General features: G+C 44.4%; 1 protein-coding gene across 4 annotated transcripts in view; it reads left to right on the top strand.

The window, feature by feature from the left end:
* Positions 1-15675, top strand: part of anks1b (ankyrin repeat and sterile alpha motif domain containing 1B) — a 202697-nt gene that overhangs the window by 106811 nt on the left and 80211 nt on the right. For 2 of the 4 annotated variants that reach the window (XM_076722031.1, XM_076722030.1), the window contains exons 11-12: positions 1592-1748; positions 12489-12625. In XM_076722031.1, the coding sequence (XP_076578146.1) occupies positions 1592-1748; positions 12489-12625 (294 nt within the window). Of the gene's footprint in view, positions 1-1591; positions 1749-12488; positions 12626-15675 lie in introns of those variants that run through there. The other 2 variants (XM_076722032.1, XM_076722033.1) reach the window with 2 other exon arrangements.

The following is a 15675-nucleotide window of genomic DNA, read 5'->3' as shown; positions in this document are numbered from 1 at the left end:
ACTTACCCTTAAAGTCTCCCTTCAGTCAAAATGCGTTTTTCCTCTTGTTCCTTCAGCCGAATGTTTGAGCTGTGTGGGATCATGGATGTGAAGGTGTGACACTAAAAGCCTGTTTTCACATCCATCTGCTGAAAGTGGAAATTTTCTCTCTTCTCATTGAAAATCAGATTTTAAGAGGTGGGCCTACGAGACTTTACAGCGACCGGCCGTTGAGAAGAGCTGCTCACAGCAGTAGATGATTGATTTCATGTCGTGTGTTGTCAGGCACATGAGCTGGCTCCACATTACACAGCATAGCAAATATGTTCAGTTCCTTTTTGTTTCTTATCATATCCTGAAACCTCTCACCAAACTCCTGAAGGAGTGCTCGCACTCATCAGCATGTTCACATATCACAGCAGGCTTTTGTTCTTGCACAGTAGGAGAATGAGAAGTTTAATTTAGCTTCAAATGATTTCACATTTGAGAGCAGAGAGAAGCTTGAGGTTCAGCTCTGAGAGGCACTTAATGTCCAGCATGATGGTCAAATCACGAGTTTCCACGTCAGGTTTTCCCTCATCTCTGAATTATTCCGGAGAAATTGACACCTCGGAACAATTTGACTTTGTCCGGTGGTAACAGCTCGGCAGCAGTGTAAAGGCTTTCCTTCACAAATTCTCCTTCAGCTTCTTAGCTATTAGCTCGCTCACCATAAAACTTGCGTGCACGACACTGTCTCTGTCAGCATGTGGTCCTCTGAAAGCTGCTTGTTGGGCTTCCAACCAAAAAAAAAAGAGGGTCAACTTGCAAAGTGCATTTGTCCTTGCAGCTCATCCAGTGTAGCGTGTTTCAAACACTAACTTGTGTACAATGATATCAGCCACTCCGTGTTGCGTTCAGGAACCACTCGGAAGAACATGTCAGTTTTCTGTTTTATTTTCTTTATCCCAAAAAAAAAAAAAGTAATTGCTTTTTTGTATGTATGAGTTGCCTCATGGGCTGTTTGTGGCCTGCAGGCCTGACGTTTCCCACATGTACTCTACAAGAAAAGAAGAAAGAAAACTTTTTTGTGTGTGTTTGCTTTGAAGATAGGGCTGAATCTTTCATGGTAATCCACCTGTGTGGACGTGGTTGGACTTGAATGATAGCCCTGAGCCGAAGTGAGAGATTACTTAGCTGATGTGTTTTGTTTTCCTTTTGATTCTTATGATGCACCTCAAGCAAAGGTGAACGAAAACACGCCTTTGGCCCTGGATAGCCACACTTTTGAAAGCCGCATCAAATATCTCTTTGCTGCTTTGTTGCTGCGCTGTCTGTCTTTCACATGCGGCTCATAAAACCAGGGTGAGTCTTTGGGTTTGGAGCTGCATCCGAACACAGTGAAAGGCCTCTTCACTATGCCATCCAAGCACTATTAATTAGCATAATGTTTCATTTATGGGTCTGTTGGAAGGGATAATAGGCCAGTATGGCTGCAGTACATAATTAATAATGCAATTAGTGGTGTGTTTGTGTTCAGCTCAATGACTGTAGCACTGCTGCTGGTTCCTGCTGGAGTCACTCCTGGATAATGTGTTTAATGTTTGTTTCTCTTTCTCTGTCCTTCTCCCAGGATTCAAAGCACTCAGCAGAGTTTGTCACCTCTCCATCACTGGATGTTTTCCTGCCAGAGGACGAGGACAACCCGTACGAGTCTGTGACCACAGCCGTCACACGCAAACCCTGCTCGCTCGATATCAACCACCGGCTCAACGCGTGTCCACGCAATGGTAGGGCAAAGCACTTATTTTACAATCAGTGCCAGCTGTTCTTAAAAGTTCATCAAATCACAGATCGATGTATTTCTTCAGTTTTTGGTAGGTTGCTTAAACCTTAACAGTATTTTTTTTTCCCTCACAAAATCATTGCCTACATCAAAGTTGGGGAAAGAAAAAATTCCATCTTCATTAGCTGGAGTGCTAACTGAGAGGAATGGTGTTTTAGCTAATGTGCTAATACAGTGAGGAGGCAGCTAGCACCCTTTGATGGGGTTAAGCAGTTAAGCTAGCTAGCCTGTAGAACAGATTGAGATATGCTCCAAAGAGAGAAGTGCTGTGTTTTAGCACAAGCTATTAATGGGTTGGTGGGTCGACCTGACGTGGATGTTGCCATCATAATGAGATAAATGCTTCTGAGGAATACACAGACATCGAAACAAATGCTAAGAATGAGAACGATGATCATATTACCAACAATCTAAAAGGATACAACTCAGATGCTTGTGGTACAAAAATGTACAGTGAGTCATTGAACTGTAGTCAGACAGGTGCGTCACTGCATCAGCTGACCGACGCCCAAAAGAGCTGAAAACCTGAATGTGTTTAGTTATTACGTAACCGTGCTGTTAGATTGAATCAGTGTTGGGGTCATGGTCATTGCTAACAGCACTTTCACTCTGTGTTCTTTTACTGGATTTCTTTCTTTGTTCACACTTTGTGTTCTGTCCTTTGTTTAAGATAAACATATGGTGCTTTCCAGTGTTTCCATGTTTACTGTGTTCACAAGCAAGAATCCATATGAACGTCCCGCTGTTGTGATGATCACGACTTCAGTGGAAGACTCGAACCACCGAGCATATTGCCTGTTCGACATTAACACAACTTTCATAGCAATAATCAGGTGTGGAAAATGTGGGTGAGAGTGAGAGCAACATTGTTTGGGATATATGTATTGTTGAATTTATGCCTGTTGCTCTGTTTGGGATTTATTTCTTTAGGTGAGGTTGGGTGATTTTAATGCTGCATGCATGGATCAGATGTCAGTCCTGTCTATGCCATATATCTTTCCCCTCCCCCGTATTAATCACAGTTCAAATACCTTCTGTTTATGAGTGTGCTTGTTTATCGTTCCTTATTTTAAGTTCCCTCTGGACAGATGAACGTCATCTGAAAAAAACAAACAAACTACAAAGTCGGTTTACAGGTCTGAAGTAGTACAACTGCAAGTGAGGAAAAGTTGTGACAGTCACGTAGCATTGTGGGTAATGTGGACGCCAGGTTTTGACAGTGACACCTTGTAAAGGCAATATGGTGAACACATTAACAAACAACATTCAGTAAGATTTATGTTCATCTGGGGTTGTGTTTCTCTCTACCTGGTGAATTTACGTCCGATATTCACCTCTCAAACTCCATTATGTTGTGTTTTTGAATGAGTGAGTTTTGCCAAGAGTAGCTGCTTGATGCGAAACGGTGAAACTAAAGCAGTGAGCTGAAAGATGCTGAAACTCTCTGCTGTGCTGAGGGACCTGTGGTGTTGGCTGTGAGCTCATCACCACAAGCAACACCTTTCACATCACGCATGAGCGTTTGATTCATTTTGATATAGAAAGTGTTCAACAGTGCAGCTTTAATGATATTCCTCTATAATACAAAGCACCGTCTGTGTGTGACAGCGGCTTTAATGCAGTCACAGAGAGCCAGAACCAAACATTTTGCTACCCACCTCTTCCTGGAATGTCAGTCCAGTCCAAACAAGGTAACTTCAGCACACTTTTCCACTGTCATCAGCACCGTCTCCAGACCTGCTTTCAGTTCAGTGTGAGCTAGTCCTGCAGCCTCGGACCTTCCCTCTGTGTCCTGAGTCTCATCAGTTGTTCGGTGTGCGGCGTTATACTTGAACACCCACGACAGCAGACACCCACAATGCGCTCTTCCCTTTCACTCAGCTCCCATAGCGATGCTACACACTGCAGGTTGTCAGGGCAACTGCATCACCGGCTGATGAGTCACCTGTATGTTGCCATGGGAACTGCCTTGCTAGTGGCACCCCCCCTCCCCCTCCCCCCCAACAGGAGCTGAGAGAGGCTACTGTAGAGACTTGTTTTGTGTGTGTGTTCACGCGTGTCTCGTCCCACGTTTGGCTGTTACATCTCATCTGTGATTGGCTGCAGGATAGAGGAGAGTTGAACTGTCAATATACAGAGTGGATTGTGTGTGTGTGTGTGTGTGTGAGAGAGAGTGTGTGTGTGAGTGAGGGAGAGATCTGTGAGGTTAGCTGCTTTATGTCAAAGTGTCTTTTGGTATAAAATTGCTCCACTGACGTAAGTGAGCAGTGTGGGTGTTCTGTTTGTTCTCAGCTCTCTAAACGCTGATACCTGGCCAAATGGGAGAGACAGAGAGAGAGAGAGGATGTAGATGAGAGCGAGGGAGACATCAGCGCATAATGTGGGAGAGCAGCAGAGGCAGAAAAACAAAAAGCAAACCATAGAAACAACGTGCAAGGTGAGGGAGAGCTCCATGCATTTCCATGTCATCGCTGAAAATGACTAAAAATGCCTCTGAAGGCGCAGATACAGTCTTGTTGCAGAGACACAGACATTAAAAAAAGGTGAGGAAAGAGTCTGAGATGGAGAGAGGGCGGATTATACAGTCAGTCGAGGAAGTTGGAGGGTCGTCTCAGGCTAAGCCGTCAACATGAATGTGAGTCTGTGACGCAGCAGGAGGGAAAATCCTGGATTCCTGCTTTGAGTCCAGTCACATGTTAGGCTAATTGGACATGGGTGTGAGTCAGTCTCTCGTTATCTGCCTCTGAGAGGAAGGATATGATGATGAAGGAATGTGGGGAAAGAGGGATTGAGATGAGAAGAAAGGGAAAGGGGAAGAGCAGAGAGCGCCTTGCTGCATTACACTGCAAAAAAGTGTCCATGTTGATAAGTCAACGGGGCTGTTATTGAGGCTTAAAAATCTTCCTCTTGGGTGAGATCATTCAGTCTTTCGCCAGTGCAAATCAGCTTGTTTTAATATCACATTTTCATGATTAGATGCCATTTTCTTTTCTCTAGGTTGAGATGAAACTAAACAATGTGCAGTATAGAAGTGAGATGACAGGCAAATACACAGAAAAGTAACAAGAATACGATTATAAGAGAGCAGACGTGAGATAGACAGTAAAATTAGTTTTGTGTGTAATTTAATCCTTAAGAAATACCTCAGCATTTGTTTGAGGGGTTATTAATGAGAGCAGTGAGTAACAGGAGCGGCAGAAGGAATGAAACTAGTACAGAATTAATGGAAACTGCCAAGAAATAAATGTATGCATGAACTGTGTGAAAAAGATAAGTGCAGTTAAATATGTTATAATGTCACAAACCCAAAGAAATATTCATTTTCTGGACAAAGTGAAAGTGTGATTTGCCTTCTTTTATCACACTGCCGTTAGTTTCAAGGTGGTGAAGCGTTGGCCAGCAGCACTGCAGGTCTCAGTAGAATCGCTTTCATGTATCGGGCCCCGCTGCTCCGTCGGGTGTGCGCTTTAATGACTTTAATGGCTAAATGATGGAGCGCTTGTTGTCCCCACAACCACATTACCTTCATTTTTCATGCTGAATAATAAAGCGCGTGTCCCACTGCTTTCATGACACAACTTCACAGGCATAACCAATAACACATTTCACAGCGTGGCTAGTTGTCATTTTGTTAGATAAGATACGAAACACTCATCTGAAGGCACAGGAGAGATATTTCTTTAAGTTCCTCGCAAAGGAAATCAGCTGCTTATCATGAGATGACCGAGGGCAGGGTGATCAGCTCAAAGATAACAGGATTAAAGTAGGTGAAGAAAAAAAACACTCAAATCCAGATAACAAAGATGTGGGCATGTGCAGTCATGAATCCTCCACAGTTTCTCCTAAAGTTTGTCAGGAGTTTGCCTGAAGGCTGATGGATGTTAGAGGTACAATTTACAAAGTTATTCAACCATCCACAATTATTTAGAATAAGCCCACGTCGCCGCTGCTCCCTCCGTGAGCTTAGCCTGCCAAACTTTGAACAAGTGAACTGCATGTTAAGCTCATCTGAGCAGAAGTTGTCGCTGAAAGCCGAAGGTGGGATGAGGGATGTGCGCAGATATTTTTTGCAGTGTAAGCCCTGCCTGATACCCACCTGTCCTGTGCTGTTAGATAGTTTTCTGCCGCCTTTGGGCTGCTGCAGTCTCACAGTCGAGGAGACGGAGACACTACGGCGCTCTGCGAATCTTCAGGCAATCAGGGCGGCTTTATCAAAATCCATCTAGTGAGTGTCACTCAGCGCCGCCGCTACAGAAACACCAGGGACCTGTTGTCAGTGAAGCTGCCACCCCAAACAGCTCCCTGATTTTTCATGTCCTGGCTGCTTCCATATCTCTCTCCGCCTCGTTCTCTTTTTATTTTACTTTTATCACTCTTTCCCTTTCCGACTTTCCGAAACCGGTTAGAAGCAGCGTCCCACTTTCGTCGCCGCTGTATTCATGAAAGACCACATGGGAGTGTCGCATGCATGATATCCCATGGCGCCATATGTTCTCTGGCATGACAACTGTCACTTCTGACAGTGAATAAATGGGATTCTCTTCTTTACAATGCAAAGCACACCGAGTACAGACTCATGTGCATAATCCTGCTGCTCAGTGAGACCTAAGGCAGTCATTGTGTACATTAATTTAGGATTATACTTGTTGTGTTCAATGGATTCCTTTCTAGTGGAATTTCATTTGTTACAAATGAGGAAATCCTTTAGCCTTCAAGGAGCCAAGGAAAGACTCTGCTTTAGTCTGACAAGCAAGCATTTTATTCCTTTTTTTGACCGTTGTTCTCATCAGTCGGCCTTTTTCGCAGCAGACCATGTGGAAGAAGTCGTAGTTGTTGCTCGAAGCGTTTCTGTTCAGTGGCGCTTTAAGTCATGACGGTGGTTAGTTTCATCATGAAGCTGAAGCAGCTAAATGGAATTCAGCCATTCCTAAGTTTGTTATTTCATACCCACTTATTTCATATTTATTATTTTCTGTCCATTGCTCAATACTTGGACATCACCAATTCAACATGATCCCTCAGCGTTTGTAATTGTGGACTGTGTGCCGGACAGCAGCAGATCAGCTCTCATCCTCAGTTCTGCCACAACAGGTTAAAACCACAGGATCGCGGTTCTGACAGCCAGATTGCCTCAACACAAAAGCATGCAGGTGAAATGTGATCCTGGAGATTTGAAGACAGGCGGCGGAGCGGTGAGGAGGGACCCGCGGGCGAAGCCTCGCCGCCTCCAGTCACGTATGGAGCAGACAGAAAGCGCAGAGCGTTGCCAAACTGCTATCGACAGACTCCTCCCGAGATAAACACACGCTTGTTTTGAGCCGGTAAACAAGCGGCTGCTGACGTGTACAACATGAAACCATAAACCTGTGTGTGTGTGTGTGTGTGTGTGTGTGCGCATGCATGTGTGCGTCCTCTGCAACACTGCAGATTGCGTCGCATATCTCAGCAAACTTTTTCATGACAAAATAGGTCAACACACAGGTGGAGTTTTGGATTTTCAATGTATGGCAGCAGTGTGAAGGAGTTTGAAATACTTTTACAGAGTCGGCTGCTTAATTTAACACCTTCACGTCCGTTTGTTGAACATTTTTGGATGTCAAGACCTCTGATGGGGGGGGGCTGTTTGTCTTTCATAGTCTGCCGGCTTCTGAACTTGCGCACAGTCTAATCAGGGTGGTTAATATAAAATATTGCTTAATCAGCATGTTAATTTTCATTAGCTGCCATCTGGATTATGTTAGAGAAGGAGGCGGCGGCGCTTCATCTGTGAAGGAGTTCAGATGAAGCGGTCACACTGCAGTGCTGCTCCCTGTAAGTTATGACAAGGGTCTCAGTCTTTTGTGTTTTACTCTCCCTCCCGTATTAACTTCCACCCTCACTTCTCTCTGGTGGATAAAGCTGTGATGTTTCTGCGTTCTGCCCCATTTATCCCACTTAGGCTCAGAGTGGCTAATGGCAGCAAGTAGTAACTCCAGGGCTTTGCCATTAAAAGGGTCGAGGCCCATTGACTTGTTGAAAGGGAGGCAATAGAGTGTGTTCCTCTTTGACAGCCAGGAGAAATCGATGTTTGGAACCAGTTCGCGCATGCTCACACGCTTTTTTTTTTTTTTTTTCACCTGAGTTTTGAATTTTTATTCAAGTTGAATTTGTTAATTTGAAGTTTTAGTTTTAGTTTTTTCATCTTTCAGACATTTCTAACGAAGGATTAAAGAGAAGTTTAAAATATGTTTTCCTCAAAGATAAAGCTGCTTTTATTCAGTGTTTCTCTTATTGTCAGTAAATCCCACCAAAAGACCAAAACCGGCTGTGTGCTAGTCTTCCGAAGATGTATCTTTAAAAAAAATATAATTGACTCATTAATTGTCCTAAAACACTACCTAAACAGGAGTAAACGATGCATTTCTTGGGGATTATTTTCAGCTGTGGATCTGGTTTTAAAGTGAATGTTTACTGCATAGGGGCGGGTCATGTGAGATTAACGTCAAACAACAATCGCTGTGTTTATGATAACGAAGGAACGCGTCAGCCAGTGTGATGCTGTGGATCCCTGATGTGTTTTTAATAGTTTTCAGACAACAGTGGAGCTCTGTGGCACAGAGGAATGATCAGACTCTGCATTCGTGGACAATACTGAGTGGATCATTGTTGGTCGAAAAACACAGAGTAGCCTTTGAAAGGAAGTCTGTGAACTAAACAAACTACTGAATGTGTGATGTCTAATTTAAAACATGGAAAATCAGAATCACTTTGTGGGACTGAACCTTGACTTCAAGTTGTCAGCGTCTCGTCGCAGATTTGTGATTTTTTTTTTCTAGAAAGCACTGTATACATTACGGTTCTTTTTGCAGTATTCGATCATTTTCAGACACTGTGTTGAGAGATGTGCTGCAATTTGCCACTCTGACATCGAGAGGAACATGAGAGGGCAGCTGCACACACACACAGTATACATATGAAATGCCACCTGTCAGAGTGGCACAGAGGCAGAACTGACAGCCTGAAGAAAACGTCTGAAACTGACAGTTTTTTGTCTTGTTAGGCGGGTGGGAAGAGGCCGGCTGATTTGAACGCTTGGTGCGAGCAGGCATTCACTTAGACACACTCCTGTACACTGTGCTGCATGCCTGCATTAACAAGCCGTGCAGCTGGCCTTTAATCCAGGCCGTCACATGCTGTGCTGCGCGCACAAACGGCTCTATGTATGCCCGCCATGCAAAGAATATCTGAAACCTGTGAAAGCCTTTCAGAGTTTATTCATTTTCTTTTTCCCAGATGTTATTTCTCACCGCTTCACACACATCTGAGCACATGGATGTAAACAGCAAGTGATAATGCCCCACAGTTATTACATCTACACATTCACGCATGTGTTAGGTGTATGCACCTTTTCATACGCACGCACACACAAACACATATTCCCTTTGGCAGGGAGGGCTCAGAGTGTTTCCCAGGAGTGAGCTCAAGGCAGATCTGAGGGAAGCACAGTCACAGTCACAGACACACACACACACACAGACACACACACACACCTCACATCCATCATCAAAGCCTCAGCGTTGACAGGCTTATTTACTCAATAGGACAAAAGCTCAGTCTCTATCTATATATATCCCTCTGTTGCATCCTTCCTTTCTTCTCCCTTTCCTTCATTTTTTCAAGTTTATATTTTATCTATTTACGCCCACATTTAATCATTGATTCAGCTCCAGGCAGCTCTTTATGATGTGTGTGCGTCTGCAGCGGTGTATTCTTGCACAACCCTTAAGTCAAATCTAGAGACTACCTCTGTCTGTGTTTGCACATGCATGCACACACACACACGTTAAGAGACACATGTGTTGATAGATGTGAGAGCATGCTGTGAAGCTGTGTCACTTTCCCTGAAGGACTGATGTGGGTGTGTGATTGTGTGTCTGCAGCCAGGCTGTTGAAACTCAAAATAAATATATGATGATGGCGAAGCAGAAGCAGACACTCTGAGCTTCACACAGCCTTCGCGATTGAGCTGTGAGAATTAAAACAGATGAAATTGCTGGTTAAGAGAAATGAGATGATTTAATCTCTCGGGCTACAAAATTGTTACTGCTTGTGTTTCCTCAAGGTTACGATCACATCTCCAATAAACCCCACTGCTTTCTGTAGCAAAGAGAGTGCGCCCTTCTAGCTGCTGTTTTTCTCTATTTATTCACTTTAATGGCAAAGTCAGTCAGAATACCTTCCAATGTCCTTGCACAAATTTCCCAGAAAATGTCTTGAATTGAGCTCCGGTTAACATACTGCTTCACCGGAATTTCAAAAATACATATGCACACTTCAAAAAGCTGATCTGTGTCAAAGTTGCAGGCAAACAAAAGCTAAAATGTAACATGAGAACAGCTCAGATCGAACATAAAACTGACTTAATACACCTGCTTCAAAGCAAGTCGTCCCAACGCTGCAGAGCAGAGAGCGAAGCAGCTTGAACGTCGGTTTCCTGGAAAGAGCCGAGGGTGTGCGGTGATTGACACGAGCAAAGACGGGCGTGAGAGCGCTTCTGTCATTCTCCAGTCATCGCTTTAGTCCTTCAGACCTAACCATGCACAAACAGCAAGCAGATGATCAAAAAGGTCATTAAAAGAGTTTGGACACAAGCTGTGGACACAAACTGATCCCTGTCGACCCACGAAGCAAAGCCAGCGTCCTCCATGTTTTCTCTGGGAATGTGGAGATTTTACTAACCTGGCTTGAGTTTGCATTTTACAGATAGAAACATGCACATTTTTTGGCTAACTCAAGCATTTTTAGACCCGGATACATGCAGTATTTCTCAGTTTTTCCACTCATGCCTGAAGTGTCCTGGCCCTGCTACAGTAAGAACATGCAGGACTTTTTTTTCTCCGAGTGAAATTGTGCTACTACATGATTGGGACTCACAAATCAGGGAGTTCAACTAAAAGACCGAGATGAACAAAAAAATTGTTTGCCAAGACCAAACCGATTCAGTCTCATCAAATATTAGAGGCAGTGGACGGAAAAGGGGAGCCACGATTAACTTTTCCTCTGTGTGTCGTTTGTCGCTTCGTCTTCATGGAGTTTTCATAAAATGCAAATCTCCTACTCAGCAACCAAAACATCCTGGCAAATTAATTATGGAGGTGCTCCCATCTAATGAAATAACAGGAAGCTGTGTCATTACGGCTGTCATTATCTAAAGCAACAGTGACACTTTTTTTTTTTTCTTCCCCCTGTGTGTCTTTGTTCTTTTTGAATATGTGAAGATGATTTGTGGGAGTTGTGAAAAATCGCACCTTCATGGACGTTGAAAGTTAAAACGAGGAATACGGTTCATATTCCCAGTTTGAGATTCGAAATGTGATTATTCATGCAGTGAATGTTTAAGCAACAGTCGCTCCACAGCAGAGATGTGACTCTGCTGTCACTGATGGTGATGTCATTGTGTGTGCGTGTGTGTGTATGTGTGTGTGTGTGCGCGTTGAAAGTCCTGGCTGGGTCCTGGCCGTAATTGGATGATATTCCGCTGTCTGATAGGATCCATGTGGACAGGTGGCAGCTAACAAAAAGCCACTTGTGTGTGTCCGTGTGCGTGTGTGTGCATGTGTGTGTGCGTGTGTGTGCATGCTCTCTGACAACAGTATTTTGGGAAAGGTGCGCCGGTCTGTGTTTTGAGTCTCCTCCGGTTGATTAAGACAGATGCTTTCTCCCTCTGAAATTTAATTTGTGCTTCCTCAGCACTTCCTTCTCTTCTTCTTCTCTTCTTCTTGTGTTTTTTCCCTCCCCTCTGCTAAATGATCATACGCAGGGGAAATTAGCCCTGACACTGGGTTCTGCACTCAGCTGTGCACGCACGCACGCACGCACGCACGCACGCACGCACGCACGCACGCACGCACGCACACACACACACACACACACCTGAGATAGACATCAAGCTGCAGTGGGCAGCCATCATACTTCCCTGCTGTGGTTGTTGCAGAGGCTTGTCAATTTACAAAACGCTCTCCCCTCACGTCTCTCTCATGCTGACACATCTCTGTGATTGTCTGTAGGTGTTGAGCTCAACCCTCAGCTCAAGAGGGTTCAGTTCAGCGCTGTAGGTGTTGAGCTCAACCCTCTTTTTCATTTCTCGCTTTAGCCAAAATTGCACTAAGGAGTCATTTTTATGTCAATATAGTTAGCCGGCTGATGCGGCTCGGTAGTAATTCTAAACTTTCTCCCTGAAGCGACTGGGAAAAGTTTCAAGAAGATAATTAGGATGGAGTACAAAGCTCTCCAGACGCTTCAGAACTGGGTACTGTGCTGCACAAGCTCTTTGGAGATATCGTCCATTTTGTGCCCTTTTTTTTAACAAAAGAATTAGTGTCGAGCGATTTCAGTTGTTTGGAGAAACCTGAAGTGAAGCTGTGCCGTGATAATCAGTGTAGTTGGTGCAAAACATGCTGCACAAACCACTGGTGTTTTGACTTAAATAAGGTGGAGTGTATCAGGGCAGGAAACTTGGAAATGCCAGGACTGTAATCACCAAACTGGACATAGTGGCCATCTTGAAAGAAATTGCTGGCTCGTGGGCGTTAGCATGAATCCCTGACAGCTCTGGGTCGAACCCACGGCGGCGGCCATCGCAGCATAACACGCGACATCGCACTTCCTCTACCTGTCTCTCTCACTCTGTCGCTCTCTCTCCAAGGTCACCTGTCCCATGCAACGGTGAGTGAGGGGGAGCACAGTAACCATGGCAACTGCACAACGGGCCCAACTCCAGACTGCTCCCCCCCCTCTCCCGACACGGCCCTGAAGAACATTGAGAGAGTCATCCGCCCACAGGTGAGTGCGCTCACACACACACACACACACACACACACACACACACACACACACACACACACACACACACACACACACACTAATGAATATGTTGCAGGGGCACCTGATGCATTATTGAACATCACAGTATCCACCTACGAGTAACTTAAACACCTGCACCCACACACACACACACACACACACACAATGGTAAACGTCTCTGTCTGTGTATTCTCCCTCAGATTGGTTCTCACTGTTTTATTTCGTCTGCTCTCCTCCGTCTCTGTCAGTCATTCTCATAGCAGATTGGAGTTTAGGGGACGTCTGTCTTGTGTTTGTTTATCTGAACATCACATCCTGGTTACAGAAACCCAGATGAGCCCCTGTCCTGGGTTCGAGGGCTTGACTGTGGTTGTTGCGCGGCTGCGAGAGACGTTAATGCTGTGGATGTAAACAGGAACAGAGCTAATCCGTGTCTCATGCTGTGTCTGTGTGCTGCGTGTGCACACAGTTCTCTGCAGTCTCCTGCAACTGCGCCCGCAAACCTCCACAACTGTATAATTGAGGTTTTGAAGCATTTCATTCTGCAGCCTCAGCTGGGCTGTTGATCTTTCTTACCTCCGGGCTCATCGCTTCCTCTTCCACCTCCTTCAAAAACACAACCAGATGGCCAACGTAGTTTTGAGAAGAATCAGGAAGTAAACAAACAACTCGCGTGCTGTTCAATGGTGATGTGCAGCCATTGTAAAAAAAAAAACAAAAAAACTTCCACCTCTGTGGCCATTAAAGTGTCTTAGAGCCGCTGCAGGTGAAGATGACGAGCACATCCTCATTAGTTGGCGACGACGGTGAGCGTCCAGCTGCAGACGCAGTGCGTGGTCCAGTGCTGAGCCCTGATGTGGTGAATCATTGCAGTGTGTGGGAGCTCATTTTTGACAAATTATTCAGTTATCTTAACTTTTTCAAATATATAAACTGCTTGTGATTTTGACTGTTCGGCTTCACTCTTAGCTTCCAGTTGTGTTCTGTACTGCAGTGGACTGAGAAAGTGGGTAAACCCCTCTTGTGTTACTGCACTGCAGTGAGAGGCCGGATGAACAGTCGCATTTTGAGGTCACACAGCAGTTGCTCATCATCTGAACCGTTTAACACATCAGTTAATCTTTTAGACCTCCGATAACATGGACGATATAGTATCTGATCCAGATTGAGAAGCCAAATCCAGCAGACTGTTAAAATTCAGTGTCCAGGCAGCCTGAAGCCGAGGTGGGTTCATCATCTAACGCTGAAATGATGATACAGAAATGACTCACGCATACTTGTGTGGAATCTAATAAAAATGCCGCAGTAGGATTATTTCAGGGAAGGGGCCTCCTGGGCAACCGGGGCGGCAATAAGGAAATACGCAACAAATATCTATCAGTGTCATCATATCAGGAGTGGACGAGATTACCTTCATCCTAAAGCCTGTTGTGTGCGCCTTAACGCTCAGACGACTTCACTGTCTGCTACCTCCACAACAGACCTGTGCAGCAAAAAACATCATAAATTAATCATTTGTCACTGATCAGGAATAACCTCAAATCAACACGCAGCAATTCAAATGCATCATTAGCGACTTGGGAGTAATTCAGTCCTCTCACTTCTGTCACGGGGAAGATAGTATCAGACGCAGCAGCTCGGCGCCAGCGTTTCTCGCACCTTGATCATTAAAGGCAGTTGTTTTCTCGGTCTGCGGATGACGTGTGACACAAGGCTCCATCTGAACTACTCGTTTAGTGATGAGTCATAAAATGTTAGTTTGGTGAAGCATGAGCAAAATGTCTGACAGTGGGGTGAGATACGTGTCTTAGCTTTAAGAGTTTAGCCTCTCACTAAGAGACGAAATGGCTCCCAGAACCTCACCTGCCTTCGATGTCTTCCTCCCTCCCTTGTTTCCTTCCCTCGCCTCCTCTCCCATCATGCCTCATCCTTCATCGCGAGCCCTATCTTTGGCACGTTAACTAATGTGTGTTGGGGGATCACATGCGGTGCCCAGCGGGCCTCCGCTCGGCTTGAAGCGTGCATAATCAAGGAGCACCAGAGTTCAATTTTATAGCGCCTAATTAATTTTCTAGCATTCATTTCATTTCGTATTAGTGCTCCCGCTGGCTATTTCATCAGTACACACTGTGCAACTCGGGCTAACATGCACACAAACTCACATATGACGGCTGCAGCATGTACAGCAGAGTCTTGTACAGTCTTTGTTTTCAGCATTGGAATATTAATGTGGTGCTTTTCAGAAAAAGAAGTACAGATTCAATTTCACTGTTTTCGACATGGTGATACACTGTGAGGGAGATTTGATCAGATGCTTTGCTGCCATCTCTTCAACAGTCATGCGATTCTAAATTAAATCATTTCGAGCAGTCACATTTTCTCAAGTTGCTTTGGACAAAGCTGAATAATACATCTGAAGAGAATCCCTTTAGGGACCTTGATATTAAAAATTTCCAAGAACCGCTGTCGTACGTACACTTCACAAATTGTTGATTTAATTGCTTCATTTTATACTGTCATTTCTGTTATTTCTATTCAGTGTTATTGCCTTGTCCTCTCCTCCTGCATTAACAGAGGTGAATAATATAATGTAGCTCTCGGTTTGTGCTTTTAGTCTATTGCTCATTAGATGTCACACTGACAGTGTTTGCTTCCTCTTTCATGTAGATATGGAGCTAAGTCTTGTGTTTCTTACAAAAGCAACCTGACAGAGTTTAATTTTAGCCTTTTATCTAAAGTCAAGATTAACTCTTGAATTTCAAATCCATTGAAACCAGACTTAAAACAAGTGGACTAAACCAATGGCTTGATTCTGAGGCTTAAAGACTTCCTGCTTTGCACATTTCTTACAGTGTGTAAACCTCCCTCGCCCCTGACAAGGCCCCCCAAGACATTTTGCTGCAATAAAAATATGTTCGAGTAATTTATCCCCTTAAATCCAGGTTTAAAAGAAATTATTCAGCTTGTGTGTCACTAATGCTGCGAGTTGCTGATGTATTTAAAAAGAATTTTTTAAAAAACACGTGATG

The sequence above is a fragment of the Chaetodon auriga genome, chromosome 22 (genome assembly GCF_051107435.1).
Source record: "Chaetodon auriga isolate fChaAug3 chromosome 22, fChaAug3.hap1, whole genome shotgun sequence".
Taxonomy (NCBI): Eukaryota; Metazoa; Chordata; class Actinopteri; order Chaetodontiformes; family Chaetodontidae; genus Chaetodon; species Chaetodon auriga.
This window is presented reverse-complemented; position numbering and strand designations above follow the sequence as displayed.